At 37.0% G+C, this 21,627-nt stretch overlaps 1 protein-coding gene across 2 annotated transcripts in view; it reads right to left on the reverse strand.

Annotated features, from left to right (window-relative positions):
* PDE7A (phosphodiesterase 7A) overlaps positions 1–20,982 on the reverse strand; it is a 147,466-nt gene extending 126,484 nt beyond the window's left edge. For both annotated transcript variants that reach the window (XM_073229595.1, XM_036998150.2), the window contains exon 1: positions 20,845–20,982. In XM_073229595.1, coding sequence (XP_073085696.1) covers positions 20,845–20,982 — 138 coding nt within the window. The remainder of the gene's footprint in view (positions 1–20,844) is intronic.
* Positions 20,983–21,627: the final 645 nt, after the last annotated feature.

Genomic DNA, 21,627 nt, shown 5'->3' on the forward strand with positions numbered 1-21,627 from the left:
CTAGTCCCTTCTTGGAGTCTGTGAGTCTGCTGCTACTTTGTTCTTTCAGTTTTGATTTGTTATTATACTCCACAAATGAGTGAAATCATTTGACACTTGTCTTTCTCTGCCTGGCTTATTTCACTGAGCATAATATCCTCCAGCTCCAGCCACGTTGTTGCAAATGGTAGGATTTGTTTCTTTCCTATGGCTGAATAGTATTCCATTGTGTATATGTACCACCTCTTCTTTATCCATTCATCTACTGATAGACACTTAGGTTGCTTCCATATCTTGGCTATTGTAAATAGTGCTGCAATACATATAGGGGGTGCATATGTCTTTTTGAGTCTGAGGAGTTGTATTCTTTGGGTAAATTCCAAGGAGTGGTATTCCCGGGTCAAATGGTATTTCTATTTTTAGTTTTTTGAGGAACCTCCATATTGCTTTTCACAATGGTTGAACTATCTTATATTCCCACCAGCAGTGTAGGAGGGTTCCCCTTTCTCCGCATCCTCACCAGCATTTGTTGTTCTTAGTCTTTTTGATGCTGGCCATCCTAACTGGTGTGAGGTGATATCTCATTGTGGTTTTAATTTGCATTTCCCTGATGATTAGTGATGTGGAGCATCTTTTCATGTGTCTGTTGGCAATCCAAATTTCTTCTTTGGAGAACTGTCTCTTCATATCCTCTGCCCATTTTTTAATCGGGTTATTTGCTTTTTGTGTGTTGATGTGTGTGTTCTTTACATATTTCGGATGTTAACCCATTGTCGGACATGTCATTTACACATATATTCTCCCATACTGTAGGATGCCTTTTTGTTCTGTTGATGGAGTCCTTTACCGTACAGAAACTTTTTAGTTTGATGTAGTCCCATGAGTTCATTTTTGTTTTTGTTTACCTTGCTCAAGGAGATGTGTTCCGGAAGAAGTTGCTCATGCTTATATTCAGGAGATTTTTGCCTATGCTTTTTTCTAAGAGTTTTATGGTTTCATGAGTTACATACAGGTCTTTAATCCATTTTGAGTTTACTTTTGTGTATGGGGTTAAACAATAATCCAGTTTCATTCTCTTGCATGTAGCTGTCCAGTTTTGCCAACACCAGTTGTTGAAGAGGCGGGCATTTCTCCATTGTATGTCCATGGCTTCTTTATCATATATTAATTGACCATATGTAGTTGGGTTTATATCAGAGCTCTCTAGTCTGTTCCATTGGTCTATGGGTCTGTTCTTGTGACAGTACCAAATTGTCTTGATTACTGTGACTTTGTAGTAGAGCTTGAAGTTGGGGAGCATAATCCCCCAGCTTTATTCTTCCTTCTCAAGATTGCTTTGGCTATTCTGAGTCTTTTGTGGTTCCATATGAATTTTAAATCATTTGCTCTAGTTCATTGGAGAATACTGTTGGTATTTTAAGAGGAATTGCATTGAATCTGTAGATTGCTTTAGGCAGGATGGCCATTTTGACAATATTAATTCTTCCTATCCATGAGCACAGGATGTGTTCCCATTTATTAGTATCTTCTTTAATTTCTCTCATGAGTGTCTTGCAGTTTTTAGAGAATAGGTCTTTCACTTCCCTGGTTAGGTTTATTCCTAGGTATTTTATTCTTTTTGATTCAAGTATGAATGCAATTAGTTTCCTGATTTCTCTTTCTGCTAGTTCATCATTAGTGTATAGAAATGCCACACATCTCTGTGTATTAATTTTGTATCCTGCAACTTTGCTGAATTCCGATATTAGTTTCAGTACTTTTGGAGTATGTTCTTTAGGGTTTTTTTACGTACAATATCATGTCATCTGCAAACAAAATGAATTTAACTTCTTCCTTGCCAATTTGGATGCCTTTTATTTCTTTGTGTTGTCAGCTTGCCATGGCTAGGACCTCCAGTACTATGTTGAATAGAAGTGGGGAGAGTGGGCATCCTTGTCCTGTTTCCGATCTTAAAGGAAAAGCTTTCAGCTTCTCGCTGTTAAGTATAATGTTGGCTGTGGGTTTGTCATATATGACCTTCATTATGTTGAGGTACTTGCCCTCCATACCATTTTGCTGAGAGTTTGTATCATGAATGGATGTTGAATTTTGTGAAATGCTTTTTCAGCATCTATGGACATGATCATGTGGTTTTTGTCCTTCTTTTTGTTGATGTGGTGGATGATGTTGGTGGATTTTTTAATGTTGTACCATCCTTGCAGCCCTGGAATAAATCCTACTTGATCGTGATGGATGATCTTTTTGATGTTTTTAATTTGGTTTGCTAATATTTTGTTGAGTATTTTTGCATCTATGTTCATCAGGGATACTGGTCTGTAATTTTTTATGTGTGTGGTATCTTTGCCTGCTTTTGGTATTGGAGTGGTGCTGGCCTCACAGAATGAGTTTGGAAGTATTTTTCCTTCTTCTACTCTTCGGAAAACTTTAAGGAGGATGGGTATTAGGTGTTCAATAAATGTTTGACAAAATTCAGCGGAGAAGCCATCTGGTTCACGAGTTTTGTTCTTAGGTAGTTTTTGGATTATGAGTTCTATTTCGTTGCTGGTAATTGGTGTGTTCTGATTTTCTGTTTCTTTTTGGGTCATCCTTGGAAGGTTATATTTTTCTAGAAAGTTGTCCATTATTTCTAGGTTATCCAGTTAGCATATAATTTTTCATAGTATTCTCTAATAATTCTTTGTATTTCTGTGGTGTCCATAGTGATTTTTCCTTTCTCATTTCTAATTCTGTTTATGTGTGTAGACTCTCTTTTTTTCTTGATAAGTCTGGCTAGGGGTTTATCGTTCATTTTCTTGAAGAACCAGCTCTTGCTTTCATTGATTCTTTCTGTTTTATTGTTCTCAATTTTATTTATTTCTGCTCTAATCTTTAGTATATCTCTCTTTCTACCGACTTTGGGTCTCATTTGTTCTTCTTTTTCTAGTTTCGTTAATTGTGAATTTAGAGTGTTCATATGGGATTGTTCTTTCCTGAGGTAGGCCTGTATTGCAATATACTTCCCTCTTAGCATGGCCTTTGTTGCATCCCACAAATTTTGCAGTGTTGAATTATTGTTGTCATTTGTCTCCATATATTGCTTGATCTCTCTTTATTTGGTCATTGATCCATTGGTTATTTAGAAGCATGTTGTGAAGCCTCCATGTGTTTGTGGGATTTTTCCTTTTCTTTGCATTATTTATTTCAAGATTTATACCTTTGTGGTCTGAAAAACTGGTTGGTACAATTTCAATCTTTTTGAATTTACTAAGGCTCTTTTTGTGTCCTATTATGTGATCTATTCTTGAAAATGTTCCACGTGCACTTGAGAAGAATGTGTATTTTGCAGCTTTTGGGTGTTGAGTTCTGTAGATGTGTGTTAGGTCCATCTGTAGTAATGTGTTGTTCAGTGCCTCTGTGTCCTTACTTATTTTCTGTCTGGTTGATCTGTCCTTCAGAGTGAGTGGAGTGTTGAAGTCTCCTAGAATGAATGCATTGAATTCTATTTCCCCTTTTAATTCTTTTAGTGTTTGTTTTACATATGTAGGTGGTCCTGTGTTGGGAGCATATATATTTATAATGGTTATATCTTCTTACTGGATTGACCCTTTTATCATTACGTACTGTCCCTCTTCGTCTCTTGTGAATTTTTTTGTTTTGACGTATATTTTGTCTGATACAAGTACTGCAACTCCTGCTTTTAACGCCCTATTAGTTGAATGAAATATCTTTTTCCATCCCTTCACTTTTAGTCTGTGTATGTCTTTGAGTTTAAAGTGAGTCTCTTGTAGGCAGCATATAGATGGGTCTTGTTTTTTTTTATAGTGACTCTATGTCTTTTGATTGGTGCATTCAGTCCATTTACATTTAGGGTGATTATCGATAGGTATGTACTTAATGTCATTGCACACTTAGATTTGTGGTTACTAAAGGTTCAAGGTTAACTTCCTTAGTATCTAAGAGTCTAACTTAACTCACTTAATACACTGTTACAAACACAATGTAAAGGTTTTTGTTTTTCTTCTCCGTTTTCTTCCTCCTCCATTCTTTATATATTAGGTATCATATTTGGTACTCTTTGTCTATCCCTTTATTGACATCAGGGATAGTTAATTTAATTTTGCATTTGCTTAGTAATTAGCTCTTCTACTTTCTTTACTGTGATTTTATTACCTCTGGTGACAGCTATTAAACCTTAGGAACACTTCCATCTATAGTAGTCCCTCCAAAATACACTGTAGAGATGGTTTATGGGAGATAAATTCTCTCATCTTTTGCTTATCTGGATATTGTTTAATCCCTCCTTCAAATGTAAATGATAATCTTACCGGAAAAGTATTCTTGGTTCCAGGCCCTTCTGCTTCATTGCATTAAATATATCATGCCACTCCCTTCTGGCCTATAAGGTTTCTGCTGAGAAGTCTGATGTTAGCCTGATGGGCTTTCCTTTGTATGTGATCTTATTTCTTTCTCTGGTTGCTTTTACTAGTCTGTCCTTATCCTTGATCTTTGCCATTTCAATTACTGTATGTCTTGGTGTTGTTTTCCTTGGGTCACTTGTATTGGGAGATCTGTGCACCTCCATGGCCTGAGAGACTAGCTCCTTCCCCAGATTGGGGAAGTTTTCAGCAGCTACCTCCTCAAAGACACTTTCTATCCCTTTTCTCTCTCTTCTTCTTCTGGTTTCCCTATAATGTGAATATTGCTCCATTTGGATTGGTCTCACAGTTCTCTCAATATTCTTTCATTTTTAGAGATCCTTTTTCTCTCTGTACTTCAGGATCTTTGTTTTCCTCTTCTCTAATTTCTATTTCATTTATCGCCTCCTCCACCATATCTAATCTGCTTTTAATACTCTCTGTTGTGCTCTTCAACAACTGGATCTCTGATCAGAATTCATTACTGAGTTCCTGAATATTTTTCTGTACCTCCATGAGCATGTTAATGATTTTTATTTTAAAATCCCTTTCAGGAAGATTCATAAAGTCGATTTCATTTGAATCTTTCTCAGGTGTTTTATAATTTTACTTTGCACCAGGTTTCTTTGGCATTTCATATATGTATGTTGCCCTCTAGAAGCAATGTTGGGGGTCATAGGAGAGTGGTATTGGTGCCTGGCAGGAGGAAAAAGCTGTTTTCTGCTTCCCAGCTGCTATGCCTGTCTCCACTGCCTGAACCAGTGGGCTGAGCACAGAGGTATAGGCCTCTATGCTTTGCATTTGTAGTTGACGTAGACAGCGCTTCCCCTCTGGCTGGCCTTGACACCAGGGTAGGGTTTGCTGGTTTGAGAACCAGGAGGGGCTGGCTGGGAGAAAGGTGCAGTAGGCTGCCTATCACGGAGGGGGTCCTTGGAGCTGTGTAGCCAGCCAGGGAGCTGGAGCACCTGAAGATCATGAAAATTCCCAACCTGCTGGGCAGAGTGCACCTGGACAATTTTGTCTACCTGTCCTTTCTCCTGAGCCGTAAGCTCTATACAATCCTTGCCCCTTTGGCAGCCCTCTGGCTGTTAGGAAGTCTCTCAGACTGCCCACCTTTCTTTTGTCCCAGAGCAGCCACATATGGATCCCTGCTTTCCACAAGCAGCTGGAATCTCAGTCTTCAGGTATTCTGCCTGTCTTAGCTTTCCAACCCCCTAATCACAAGAGTACCATGAAAGCACCATGAAATGTTCATTTGTGCTCCCAGAGCAGATCTCCAGAGTTAGGTATTCAGCAGTCCCAGGTCTCCACTCTCTCCCCACTCCATTTCTCTTCCACCCGCCAGTGAGCTGGGGTTGGGGAAGGGCTTGCATCCTGCTGGGCCACGGCTTTCGTATGTTACTCTGTTCCATGAGGTTTATTCTTTTCTCCAGGTGTATGCAGTTCGGCACAGCCCTCTTTCCTGCTGCTCTTTCAGGACTAGTTGTATTAATTATATTTTCGTATTACATGCAGTTTTAGGAGGAAGCCTCTGTCTCACCTCTTATACTGCCATCTTTCAAAGTGGTATCTTCTTATTCCAAAAATGCTAAAGCAAAAACTGAGAAGCCAAAATCAGGATGTTCAACACAGATTTCTGTGCCACCTCTGTGTGTCCTTTAAGTTTTCAATTTCAGTTTACTCATACTTATGTTGAGAGGACTGTTATCAAGTCTCTTCTCACATTAATATTCCATGACTCTGGATCACAAAACTTCTTGAAGACTTCTGACAGCTTATTAATGTTATACTGATAAAGAGATCCTCAAACATTTGAGTAAATTATAGTAGAAATCTTACCTTCTCAGCTCTGAAATAAAGCAAAATATTTTTTGTAAACTGCCATTAAACTCACTTCATTTTTCCATTAAAAATGCAGTGTATTCCTCCAAACGTCCAACAACTATACTTCCTTTTTAATAAACCACTTTGAATATCTACCATGTGCCAGTGAATAACCCACTTCTGACCACCTACGTATTATACTTATTAAATTAGCTAGCTAGGCCTCAGTGCCATCGTAATTTTATTTCTACATAAATGACATTCTACCTAAGATGTGTTATTTTTTAATGGCAATTATTTTTAAAATATCTTTAATTTCTTACTACAAAAATGATGTATTTTTTTGTTTAAAAAAGAAATCACAAAAGTACAAAGGTAGTAAATATTACCAGAAATCCCACTCTTCAAAGATAGCTACTGTTGACATTTTGCTGAGCAACCTTCTAGATTTGTATGTATTCATATGTTGGTGTATACATCTTCTTCCATGTTTGTATTTGCAAAAATCAGATACAGAAAATCAGATGTAGAAAATGTCATTAACAAGACTAATATAGAAGTCATTCTGCAGTTAGTATTTTTTGCAATTATGATGTACCTCTTTCCAAGACAAATAGGGATATATGACATCATATTATTGGGTTTAGTTTTATGCCGAATTAAAACACTGTATTTTAACCAATCCCCAACTGATGAGCACTGAAATAATCCAAATATCCATCATTACCAATGTTGCAAATTGTTACAATATAAATGTATATGCAAATCTATGCACATAATTTAGCCAAGTTTTGCAAATGCCCCTTTGGACAAATGCCAGGACTGCAGAAAAGGTAGTATTCACATTTAAAATTTTGATTTGTGAAGTAAAGACCTATTCTCCTCCCAAAAAGTTGAATCAAGTACCACTAACGGCTCCATATATAGGAATACCCATTTTCTCACACCCTGCTCACACTGGGTTTTGTCAGTCTTTGCCAATATGAAAATGTTTCTCCACTTCTAAAAAACTTTTTATTTTCATTTCCTTTATTGCAAGCAAAACGAACATGTTTTCCAACATTTTGTATTTCCTCCTGGAGCGCTGCATGAGTCTTCTGCCATTTTCAACTAAGCAGTCTTACTTTTTTCCTACAAATTTTCTTTCTGTTGCCCCATGAAAAGCAAGAAAAATCTTCTAAGAATAAGGCAAGGATGTCCCTTTCACCACTCCTTTTCAACATCATATTGGAAATCCTAGGTAATATAATAAGACAAAAAAAGGAAACAAAATGGATATATATTGGAAAGGAAGATATAAAGGTGTTGTTCACAGACAACATGATTGTCTATTTTAGAATATCTGAAAGCATCTGCAAAAAACTGGAACTAATGAGCGATTATAGCAGGGTTGCAGGATATAAGGTTAATATACAAAGTCAACTGCTTTCCTATATACCAACAATAAACAAGTATAATTTAAAATTAAAAACACAATACATTTACATTAGCACTCCCCAAAATGAAATATTTAGGTATAAATTTGACAAAATATATACAAGACCTGTATGAGAAAAACTACAAAACTCAAGATGAATAAAATCAAAGAACTAAACAAATGGAGAGACATTCCATCTTCATGATAGACTCAATATTGTCAAAATGTTAGTTCTTCCCAACTTCATCTAGAGATTCAATGCAATACCAATCAAAATCTCAGAAAGCTGCCTTGGGGTTATCAACAAACTGTTTCTCAAATTTATATTGAGAGGCAAAAGACCCAGAATAGCCAAACAATACTGAAGACTAAAGGACTGACATTATCTGACTTACATAAGAGGTAAGAAGACATAAGATGTGTCTTTTGCAAAAGGATTTACTATAAAGCTACAGGAATCAAGACAGTGTGCTTTCTGCAAAAGAAGAGACAAACAGATCAACGGAACAGGATAAAGAGCCCAGAAACAGACCCAAAGAAATATAACTAAGTGATATTTGACAAAGTCTGTCTAACAAATGGTACTGGGACAACTGAACATCCATATGCAAAAATGAATCTAGACACAGACCTTACACCATTCACAAAAATTAACTCAAAAAGGATCATAGACCTAAATATAAAATACAAAACTCCTAGAAGAAAACAAGAAAAAACCTAGAGACCTTGCATATGGCAATGACTTTTAAAATATAACACTATAGGCATGGTCCATGAAAAAAAATAACTGAGAAGCTGGACTTTTATTAATTTTCTGTGTTGTCAAACACAATGTCAAGAGAAGAAGAAGATGAGGCACAGACTGGGAGAAAATACTTGCAAAAGACACATCTTATAAAGTAGTTATCCAAAATATACAAAGAATTCTTAAAATTCCACAGTATGAAAACAAACAACTTGATTAAAAAATGGGCCAAAGACCTTAACAGATCTCACTAAAGATAATATATAAAAGACAAATGAGCACATGAAAGGATGCTCCACATCAGATGTCATCGGGGAAATTAAAACAGTGACATACCACTATACACCATTAGAATGGCTAAAATCCAGAACAGACAATACCAAATATTGCTGAAGATGCACAGCAACAGGAATTCTCATTCATTGCTAGTGGGAATGCAAAATGGTATGGCCACTTTGGAAGACACTTTGTCAGTTTCTTATAAAACTAAACATACTTTTACCTAATGATCCCTCATAGGATCCCAAAATAGTTGAAAACTTATGTCTACACAAAAATCTGCATGTAGATGTTTATGGCAGCTTTATTCATAATTGACAAAACTTGGAAGCAACCAAGATGTTCTACAGTAAGTAAATGGATACAAACTGTGGTATATCTACACAATGGAATATTATTCAGTGTTAAAAAGAAATGAACTATCAGGCCACGAAAAAACACAGAGAAATTTTAAATGCATATTACTAAGTAAAAGAAGCCAATCTCAAGAATGGGGACTGTGTGACTCCAACTATATGACATTCTGGAGAAGGAAAAACTATGGAGACAATAAAAGAAAACAGTTGCTTATAGTAGAGGGGAAGGGTAATTAGGTAGAAGATAGAGGATTGTTAGGGCAGTGAAAATACTCTGATACTATAATAAATACATGTCATTATGTATGTGTTCAAACTTTTAGAATGTACAACACCAAGAGTAAACTCTAATGTATAACAAGGACTTTGCATGATTATTACATACCAGCATATGCTCATCAATTGTAACAAACATACCATCCTGGTGAGGGATGTTAATGGTGAAGGCTATTATGTGTTGGAGCAGGCAGTATATGGAAAATCTCTGTATATATATGTATTTTTTGCTGTGAACTTTTAATTTTGCTGTGAACCCAGAACTCCTCTAAAAAAATAGTCTTTTTAAAAAATTTTGCTTTTCAGAATCAATGTAATTGCTTTCCTTAAAAATGTGTTCACTATGAAGAATTCAAGCAAAAAGTAAAATGAAGATCAAAAATTACCAAAAAATTCCATCACCCACCATTTCATACATAGTAAAAACATGAAAGGCTAGAAAGTGAGCTCTTTGTATATGGGAAATATTAATTCTTTCATTCCCCAAAGTGAAAAAAGCTTTATTTGTACATTAATTTTTAAAGAATAGGTGAAACATGTCTTTCATTACAAAGGATTATTCCTGTTAAATAGTACTTAAATCATATTTCAACAAAACAAATGGTACCATCCCATATGGCCCATTATACTTTCAGTAATGGTTTTGCTTTATTTCTGATTATATTTTAAGTAGAAGTAACTCAAACATTTAAAAAATTTTTGCACTGTAAGTTGTTCAAATAATCGCTGGTCTACAAACAAATGCTTAAATGTGTTAAGACCTGGTACTCAAAGGAATAGTGTTCAGTAAAGAAAGACCGTTACTTAAGGAAATCCTACAGTTCAATCCTTTTCTAAGGAAGCAGGAGACACAGAAATGCAATAGAAAGAAAGGTGGATGAATAAGGTTTAAAGTTCTAACTTCTCTACTATCTGTGAGCTTGGAGAAATCAATCTTTCCAAGTCTCAAAGATAATATAAAATCTTTAAAATGTTGAGATAAATAAAATTATTTAAAAGGTCTCTTTCAAGCATTAATTACTCTGATTCCATTCCCAGATTAATCCCAGTGTGATTAAATATGGAGACCCAGGATTAGGAGCAATCAAGGACCAGAAAAAAAATTAATGTATAAGATATTATCTGATGTACTGATTAGCTGATGTACAGGTACCTCTACAGAGAATGGTAAAATACAGCAACAAGTTGACAAGGTGGAATATAGTAAACCAGTGTCTACAAAGTGGGTCATGCATACAATACCCTTGGAAATACATGAACATGGAATTTCAAGGAAATTGATTTCTAAGTTCTCGATTTCCGTATGTACACGTTCCTAGAACCATTCTTGATACAACATGTCAGTTTTCATTTACCTCCTTTCCCCTGTGATCTCTCCCACTCTACCATTTCATTAAAGAAAACATTTCAACATTTCCTGAAACTTACTGTGGAGCTCGGTTTAAAAACAGCTGAGGAGCCAAAAGGGAGAGTTCAAAATATTCATGTTGAGAAACTTAGTTACTCCACAGACTAGGTATCAAAATTTTTTTCAAGTCAAGAGGTCACCAATTCTTACTTCCATGAAAATGGACAGAGAACGAAATGCAGCTGCTACCTGATAAAGCATTAAAAATAATTTAGACAACAGGTCACACTTTATTGTCAACTCAGTAGAATGAGTGAAGTAGAGCACTTTTTATTACCATCTAAATTTGAGTGAGATTTCTCAATACTTTCACTATTAAAATAAAAAAAAGAATTAATGCAGAACACCATCTTTTCTAAAGTATTTATAAATGTATACAATATTTATAAATGAATTTCCAATAAAATTTTACTGTTCTATTTAATAAATTTTATTATTGTATAATTCCCATATGTTGTTTTCTGTCTACTCACTATCACTGTATTGACAATTCTGTCCACAATAAATGTGACACTGCCTTATGGATGAAGGAAATTTTAAGTGTATTTAATTTTAACTGTTTTTGCATAGAACTTGAAAGAACTGGGTGGCACAGCTAAATTAAAATAAAGCACTTTTTATTCCCATATACTAGATTCATGAATGGATTTACTTCTGTTACAGAAAAGTATGATAGAATAACTAATAAAATACTTTCAAGTATAAAAGAATACATTAAGATAATAATATGCAGAGACAGTAAACAGAAATAGTTCAAAGAGAAAAATAAGGAATGTAAAAGTTCTGACTTAAAATTAGGAGCTTATTTACATATTTGTTTTTAAATGGATGACAGGGACTATCAAATTGCTAAAATTTTCCTGGCTATATTAAAAATAATAATTTAAGTAATACACCAAAAATTAATTCATTTATGAATATTGTAACTTAGAGAAAAAAATTCTAGATGTGTGAGAGAGTATACAGTTTATTTGTTTTTCAAGGTCTTTGAAGGGATCTGTAAGCAAAAATGTTTGAAAACCTTGTAGTAGAAGTCCTAATCTTCTTTAGACGCTATTGCCTACTTCAACATCCCTGCCTGGATGCTCCCCAGACACCTGAACTCAATATATTCAAAGTATCTACACTTCACCCCTCCTCCACACATACACAGAACGAAAAAAAAAAAAGAAGAAGAAAACCCGCCTCTTCTTCCTATTTATATTTTTGTCACTAGCTTCATGATTTATCTGATTTAAAAACTGGGAAGTTTTTTTTTTTTTTACCTCCCAAATCCAGTCAGTTCTAGGAACTAACTCCTAACTTTTTATGTCTGTTCCTTCCACTGCTGCCAGTGTTCAAGATCTCTTAACCCACCATCAACAAACAGCTCTTCTTTAGAACTTACTACCTTCCCAACATCTCCCAGGGAGAGCAAAACGACTTTATAATTTCTGGAGCTCCATAAAAATACCTCTCATGCATATAATTGAGTTACCCAAAGAAATACAGATTCACAACATTGGAAGGAACTAGAAGAGTCAATTCCCTTGACAATATCCTTATCCAAGTATCTTTCAAGCTGTTGTTTCAACCACCGCAGATCAGGAATTTATAATTTCATGAGGCAGCCTACACCCTCTCTCTGGACATCTCCATCAGAAATCTGGGTACAAATTTAACTTGCTGGATCACTGGTTAATAAGGAGATTCATGTCAAAAGAAGATTGGTAAAATAACACAAAATACTAAGCAAAAAGTTTTAAAAATTACTTATAATTTCACCATCCACAGAAAGCTTCAGTTAGCATTTTGGGATACATCTGGCTTTTCTCATTTTTCTTTTTGCAAGCATGCATGGTGTGTGTGCAATAAACCATTGCACAGTTTATTTTTAAATAAAATTGGAATATTCTGTAGATATCCTTTTTTTCACTTAATTATATCATAAATAATTCCCCATGTAATTAAATATTCTTCAAAATTTTCAAAGCATTTTAGTGGGTACATAATATAAAAATAATAAATACTAAAAGTGATTTAGCCATTTGTAAACTGTTATTATATAGTCTTTAAATTCTTCAAAGCAGTTTAGTGGTTACATAATATAAAAGTAACAAATGCTGTACATTCACAGTAACAAATACTATAATTCATTTAACCATTTGTAAATTATTTCTTGTATCCGGTTTTTCAGTGATAAATATGTGATGAATACTCTTGAGGATTCATCTTTATCTATATTTCTATTTATTGCTCAGGATAGAGTCCCAAAAGGAAATTATCAGGCAAAAGTATTAATTTTCCAAGTATTAATTTTTATTCAATTGCCAAATTATTTTCCAGAAACCTTACAACAATTTATAATCCTACTATAATCACTGTCAAGCTATACATTTACTTTTTTTAAAATGTCAGTCTGAAAGCAAAACCCAGTATCATTCTTTCAGTATGTATTTTTATGTGGTTAAACACAAGATCTGCTGTTCTATTTCCCTGGTGTTTCTATCTACTGGACCTTATTCTACCTGCTGAGGTAACATCTTTATCTCATATGATAAAAGGAAGCAGAAGAGAATACATGAGCTATAGGGTGAGAATGACCTCAAGTTTAATGCATTTCCACTGCCAGGCTGTGTTACCATGGACAAGTGACAACCTGAAGCTCCTTATGTTTCTCCTGTATTTAGCAACTGCCCTCACAGAGTAAGCACTGGGTTGGCAATCAAGAACACACAACCTATCAAAATTTAAACTAATCCTCTTCTCCTTCCACTCATTCACCTGGTAGTTTTTCAGACACTGGAAGATGGCAATGCTCTATCATCTGTCACAACCACCCCCAACCCCCATTCTACACGCCTGGCCTGAATCCTGAGTCTTCTTTGCTCCAATCACCTATCAAACAATGTGGTTTCAAATCACCTCACCATCCTGGTCACTCTCTTCAGAGTATGATTTGGCTTAGTCATGTCCTCCTAGAATGTGGTATCTAGAACAAAAATACTCCAAATATGATTTGAAAGACCAGAGTGAAGCTTATCGCTTCACATAATCACTTCAAATCTTCACATTTGTTTTCCTTACCCAGTTCCATGAACCAAGAATTTCTATAATCTACACATCTAGAAGTCTAACTATACTCCACTCCTCTTCACCGATGTGGCAAGCCAGGTTAAAAGGGAGGGTGTGAAACACAGTGGGACCTTTTTGAAGTTCTGGTGATGTCTTGGGCAAGTCTAAGCTCAGTTTACTCTGGTAAAAATACAAGTAATATCACTTATCTTATAGAGTCTTATAAAGATTAAAAACATCAATTAGAGTATCTGGCATGTAGGAGGTACTCAATAAATGGGAACAAATAATTACAATTATTAGTGAAGCAAGACTACTGCCTTTATTAAGCAGCATTTGCCAAGTACTTTACATGGTCCTGAGCTAGAGCTTGGTCTACTCAAAACCCCAAGGAAGAGAGTAGGCTTTGCTGAAACTTAGGTATCCGACTAAGAACTTATTTCTTTCCCAAATTCTGTCTTCCTTCATCCCTCTCCTCCCTCCACTAGCCATCATCTTCAGAAAATTAAGAGCCATTCCTACCAGCAGGTGGACACACAGAGCAGTATTCAAAATTCCTACTCAAACTTAGAGGTGAGAAACACTTCTGATGTCAACCACAGGATGAGTGGCACAGATTCCCTAGGAAGAGTACCCGCCAGCAGCCAAAATCAAGCTCTGCAAGCTCAGAAGGCTCATATTCAAGTGTAGCTTTTGTTCCTTTCCTCATATACTGATCATATGAACAGAAACACCTGAATACAAATACACAGAAGTACCTTTTGCTTGTGAATAGATATATTTGGCAACAATATGAAAATCAACAGTCTATGTTACTTTTAGGCAACAACAGGTTATTTAAATGTGGAAGAGAAAAACATTTGATTTTCTCTCACTTCAAATTACTCATAAAATATGAGCAATTTGTAGCCAGAATAAAAAACATTTGAGTTGTTTTTAAATTGCAAGATTAAAAACTGTTTAGGTTTTCTGGAGTGGCCAAAGCTAATGTAAGAATGTTCAGATCTTTAGTTGACTAACAAAGTTAGAAACAGATTTTATGTGAACACAAGCAAATGTGATATACACAGTCTTTAATACAGAAAAAAACCAAACTAAATTAATTTTTTGAAGGACCTGCAGGCAATTAGGGTTCTTTTTATCACTTAAATGTCCTAGGTGTCTTAGTCCAACTAAATGACTATTAATGATCCTAGACAAAAATCTGATTTAAGCTAAGCTTTTTCCACTTCCCCCTTTTTCAGTTCTTCTCTTCCCAAATTTGGGGGGATATGGTAGGGGGAAGAAATGGAAAAAGGTAAGAAAGAGCTGAAAGTATTAGCAGAAGTTTCATCAAACAGCCTCAAGGAGAATGGATGGTACCTCTCACTCTTTCCACCCAAAGTGAGCTCCCTCAACTTTCTAACTCATGTAAAGAGCTTAATATTTTACCTCTTGCAGCACATTTGTAATTAAACGAGAGTTCGTGAATAGACAGTTTGTACAACTGATAGCACTCAAGGCGTAGCAACAAAGCAACAAACTCCAATCATGTCACGTCCCCCAAAGTAACAGTGGCCCTCATAGGAACTTAAAAACTAGCAAGTTCAACACCCTTCTCTTCCATCAGAACTACACTCCAAATACACCATAAATTGACACTAATACTGTGTTGGAGCATGTATTTGTAGTGTAAATACGTGAATTATATATTAGTTCAGAAGTAAAAGCCAAAATGTTAGTATTAAATTTAAATCAAAGTATGCAGCATTTATGAAAACAGAAAAATGAAGCCAAGGTCCCAGTAAAACAAGTGTTCTGGGAATGGGCAGGGAAGGTGGTTTTAGGAACAGAACCATTCCCCTGGGCATAACCAAGACTGTTCACACTAATTCCGTCTGGGCTTCTATATATGTAGGTTTGTGTAGAGGCAACTGCTGTAGTAACAGTAATTTGGAATAATGCACATTTACAAACTGATATTAGATATATAAGAACCCTTATAAATGAGCACAGGATATGTAAATGATATTTCACGAGAAAATGAAAATGCACAAAAATCCCTTCAGAAGGTGTACATTCTTGCTTATTGCAAATTAAAACTCAGTGTACCACAGTGCAGCTATTATATAAAACATTTATATAAATGTTTTTAATAAAATATTTATAAAATGTTTATTCAACAATCATGTAGTATCATAATCTAATAACGTGACAGAGTTGAAAAAGACAGGATCATTTATCTTCGTACTATAAAAGGACACTGCATTCTAGAAACCCAAAAAATATTCTTACCTCTCGACCCAGCCTACTGACTTCATTCTAAAGACTTTATCAAACATGCATGAAGTTATTAAATGAAGTTCTGCATTACAATAGCAAGAACCTGACAGTAACTCTAATGTTCAACATTCGGCCAATGTGTTACTGGTAGATTAATGTGATGTCACTAATGATCATTAAGTAAGACTATACATCTACTCTGAAAATACAGTAGTCATTAGCCATTATGTAGCTATTTAATTAAATTGAATTTAAAATTCAGTTCTGTGACAAATATATGTTTTCATTTACATGTAAAAAAAAAAAAAGAACAAGCAGAACAGAAACAGACTCATAAATACAGAGACCAATCTCATGGATGCCAAAGGAGAGAGGGTAGGAAGGCCTATGAAATCGATGAAAGTGATAAAGAGGTACAAACTTCTAATTATAAAATAGGTAAGACATGAGGATGAGAAGTACTGCACTAGGGATATAGTCAATAACATTGTGATATCTCTTTATGGTAACAGAAGGTAACTACTCTTTTCCTGGTGACCATTCTGTAATGCATATAACTGTCATATACCTGAAACCAATATAATATTGCATATCAACTATACTCCAATTTTTAAAAAGTCAGTTTCTCACACTAGCCACATTTCAAGTGTTCACCTAGCTATATACACGGCCAGTGACCATTATATTGGATATTGTAGAGATAACTCCCATCATCACAAAAAGTTCTGTTGGACAGTGCTGATTGTACGTAACTACCTGTGCCATCTTCTCTCCTCCTCCCCCTACTGCACCGTTTATTTAGAAACACCTACTTAACCTTCAGGCTTTGGCCTAAGCCTCATCTTAACCTTATTATGTGAGGCTTCCCTGATGCACACAGGAAATTTAGATATACCTTCCTGTGGTCTCATTAGACCTTGATAACTCCAATACAAAAATGACATCACATACACTCATATCATTTTCCTCATCACAATCCTGTAAGCTTTTGAAGGAAAAACCAATTTTTATCCAAGAGACTTTGAACTATTTGGCACATAATTTGTCATATACTAAGAACATCGCTAAAGACAACAGGGATGTACACTATGGCTAGAGGTGAAAGTGTTTATGTTCAAAGAAAAACTTGGTTAGGCAGGCTGGCAAGTTCACAGTGATTTTTTTTTTTAACCAATTCTTTGCTTTCTATCAGTACCTATCACAAGGAGCCTCATTCACAGAAGGTGTTCAGTAAATATTTGTGCAACAGTTTTGTATTCTCACACACACACACACACACACCAAAAAAAAACAAGAATGAACCCTAAGTAAACTATGGACTCTGGGTGATAATGATGTATCAAATGTAGGTTCAGCGATTATAACAAATGTACCACTCTGGTGGGGGATATTAATACTGGGGAGGCTGTGCATGTGTGGGGTCAGAGAGTATATGGGATATCTCTGTACCTTCCACTTAATGGTGCTGTGAACTTAAAACTGCTCTGAAAATACATAATCTATTGAAAAACAAAGACATAAATAGTAAGTTAGAGATCAAATTTAGCTTGTTACAGTATTAAAAGCATGTTTACATGTTAGATCCAAGTATTTTATTCATTAATAAAACATCACAGATTTATAATAAAATTCCAAAATTAAGTTCAAATCTCTAACCCAAATAACCTTTGCTTCCAGGAAACAGAAATTCCAACTGATATATTCCCAGGTGCAGTGCTTTGGTGGACCATCAATACCGTAACTTCCACACTTACTAAGCACCAACCTTATGCAAAGCACTGTGGACACAGTGGTCAACAAGACAATTTCTGTTCTCACAGTATTTTTTTCCAAATAACTTTATTCTGCAAGATAAATCTTTAAACTCAGCTATCAACAATGGTATTCCCAAATGGCAAAAACAAGTTTATTATTCTTATTTTTCAAATAATTTTTAAAACTCATATTAACCATTTGAGAAAGTAGTACATGAACTGGTTTAAAACAAAAAGTCAATGCCTCTTTTACTTGGCATCCCTGGGAAGAGTTGGTGTTTCACACAAACGAATTTCCCAGACCCCTCATGCTTGTCCATTTAAGCACGAACACTTAAATTGCTGGCAAGATCTTGAAAAACAAAAACAAACATACAAATCTTTCAACTTTTAAATATAGGCTCTATTAAACATTATTTTGACAAATAATTACTGTGTTGTACAATACTCAAGCCCTAAATTTTATGTCCCCAGGGTGCCTTTTTGAAAGTTGATGGCTTGGAAGAGCTTTTCTTCTGATCCCTGGTTTTTTGGTGTGTCAGATGTCAACTTTTGCTGCTATCAGTGTAAACCTGGCTAGCAGCTTCCAATATCCCTTCAAATTTGCTGCTACTTGGAAAATAAGTTTGCCAGAACACAGCCTGAAACTTACAGGCTTTGAGAGTATCTCCAAATCTATTTTGGTAGCTCAGAGTCTTGTTTATTTCCTGAATCTGTTAAAGTCTGCAGCTACAAGTTCCAAACCAAGTTTTGGATGAGTTATTGCTATACCTTGAAAGTCCTTACATTGTTTTCATACTTAAGATTTCATTACCTATTCATTAATTCTACTAATATTTATTGAGTGCCTACTCTGAGCTGGGCTCCAATATTATGGTAAAAATAAAGAACTGAAAAAATTCTAGTGTTGAACATATTTTAAAGTAGAAAAACTAATAAAAATAACTGCTCTTCTTAGTGCCTAAAAAAAGTAAAATTGTTAAGATCTTTTAAATGAAATTACAAAACCACCTGAACTTTTTAATTTCTGAAGCTTTAGACTTGGAACTGAAAACTCAAAGGTAAAGAAAGCTTTTGATTTAGCTAGATATTTATTATATAGAGCTCTGAATAAGATTCCAAAATTTTCTACGTCTTATTTTCCACTGCATTTTCCCACCTAGTCCTAAAGAAATCACTATCAATATATGTTTTAGTATTAAATGATATCCAAAAGTGTTCATAATGATAAATAAACCCATTTCGGCATTGGGGTAAGCTTGCCATCATTTCAGTGTTGAGCAACACCGATTAGAAAGAAGCATTAATTCAGGAAAACTTCTGTCCAAATTTTCAGAGGTTCCTATACACTTCACTTTGTGGTATAAAATTTTTTTTTTAAGTTTTAAGAGTTAGTAAAATATGATGTGACTCTGCAATATTTGCTTTATCTGCCACAATCGCATTTTAAAAATTCCATTACCCTTTTAAGTCTTAGTCTAGGAAATGATTCAAGGAGTTGGGCTTAAAACTCGTCTCTCTGGATTAATTAAGGCATCAGGTAAAACCCCTGGCATCCCCTGGCATCAGTCTTATTTTAATTCCCTTGCTATCTCCTTTCTCATTCTTTTTCTCCTCAGGGAGCACAAGTAACTTTACTTGTTATAATTTTATAAATGATTAGTGATTGCTTTTATTATTTAGACTGAAGTGGAAATGGGTATGAGTCATGTGCTTGTGGATCTGAGAAAGTAAAATATTTAGAAGTGAAAAAAGTTACTGCCATTACAAACCTTTTTCAGCAGTGCATTAATATCTCTTCAACTTTTAATTTTGGAACCTGAAAAATGGTTTAAGCAGTACTATAAAGGCAGATCATTCACCTAACTTTCAAAATAACAATATAGTATTATTTAAAATATTGTAGTAATTTTTACATGTTGGTTCTGATCTCACTAGCATAGCACCCTCTCCAGTGAAAGAAGTCTGATTTTAAATAAAAACAATTCAGAAAGAAGCCCAAATATAGGCTCTTGCTCTCTACAAATAATTTAGGGATAAGAGCAAATGACAAAACATTTACTGGACACACCTATTATAAACAAAATCTCTACCAGGTGCTGCTATCCACACTACCTGCTTTAAAAAAAAAAAAAAAAAACCCAGACCCGGCCTCAAGATATTTACAATTTAATTGAAGACGGAAATATACTCCCATAAAGGATACTAATATTAACCAACTGAGAAAAAAAAGGCATTTGAATTAAAAAGTTATCATGAACATGTAACATGCTGGCAGGAGAAATGGAGAGCACTCAGTTCAAATGTAAACAAAATTCTTTTTCTCCCTATTTTAAATCTGACAGTAAAAATCAGCCAAAACTAAGGAATTGGGCCAACAGCATCATCACAGAAAAAAAAAATTCTCAGGAGCAACTACTACTAGACCATTCGAAACAAAGTCTTTCTGTGAGCGCTCATCAGTAGTTTCTCTCCTAAAATCCCATCAAATTAAAACCAAACTGGCTCCTGGCTATCAACTTTGTGGAAACCTAAAATTCAGGGAAGTACTCTGGATACTTGTTTCTCTGAAATCACTCAAGTTCCATCCACAGAATCGCAGGAGTCTGGAAACAGGGACAGGGAATTATCGACCTATTGTTCGCAGAACCGCAGGACCATCCCAGCACCGCGAGGAACGCGGGAGCTGCGGGAAGCAAGGCGTGAACTCTGCACAGGTGTGCGTGGGGTGGAGGAGGATGGGGACCGGTGTGCCGGGGGCCACAGCTAAGAAAGAGGCCCACCAACTTCAGACCGAGCCGCCCAGAAAGGAGGACAAAGTCACCTGGGGCTTAAACCGCTGAGCGCGGAGGGCGAGGGTCTGAAGGGCTCACATTGCTCACCGGGGGTAGGGGGTCTGCAAAAGCCGGGGGACTGAGGGTGAACAACCCCGAGTATCGAAGAAAAGACTCGAATCCAGGGGTCAGCCTAGAAATCCCCAAACAATGGGCAATGCTGGGTCTAGGGTGAAAGGCGAAGACTGGGGGTGTCGCGGAGGTGAAGCCGGCTGGGAAGAGAGACAAAAGAGAGAACCCCCCAGGCGGCGGAGCCGATTACCTGTGAGAGCTGCCGGGGGTTGGGGCAGCCAAAGAGCGCCGAGCTGGAGCTGAAGCTGATGGCTCCTCGGCGGCTGAGGACGTGCTGGGGAACCGGCCTGTCCAGGGGCAGCACTGGCAGCTGGTAACATACTTCCATTGCATACGCCCGCCCTGCCCCCGCACGGCGCCCGCCCTGCCGCGGCCGCCGGCCCCTGCTCTGGGAAGGGGCCGCGGCTCGGGGGCGCCGGGCCGAGGCGGGGGCAGGGCGGGAGGGCTCCGAGCCCGGGCCGGGAAGCCGCGCTCACGCCTCCCCACCCCAGCACTCCGCCGGGGACGCTGGCGGGAAGGCGCTGCGGCGGCTGCGGCGACAGTTACAGGACCGACGCGCGCCCAGCTACGGGGTGCAAGCGTCCGCAGCACAAGCAAAGTCGGAGGGGGAATCCGGCCGCCCCAGGCTCCTGCGCCGGGAGGAGCAGGTCCGGGGACAGCCGAACAGGAGCAAAGACAGAGCAAAGCGGTGCAAGAAAAGACGGCTGGAGCTTGCGGCGAGACCCAGGGCGCACGGGGATCGGGAGCAGCCAGCAGCTCTGGCCACTGCCGCCGCCGCCGTCCTGCCCCTCCCCTCCCCCGGAGCCTGACTTCACTCCGCCACCGGCGCGAGCCGGGCGTAATTCACACTTTGCAGCCGCGGACCCTGCGCCAACCACGGCCGCCGCCACCGTGACGTCAGACGCCGCGCCACAGGCCCGGCGCCTTGCGCCTCCGCAGCGCCCTAGGAGATGCGCTAGCGGCCGAGGGCGTG

The sequence above is a fragment of the Manis javanica genome, chromosome 2, assembly GCF_040802235.1.
Source record: "Manis javanica isolate MJ-LG chromosome 2, MJ_LKY, whole genome shotgun sequence".
Taxonomy (NCBI): Eukaryota; Metazoa; Chordata; class Mammalia; order Pholidota; family Manidae; genus Manis; species Manis javanica.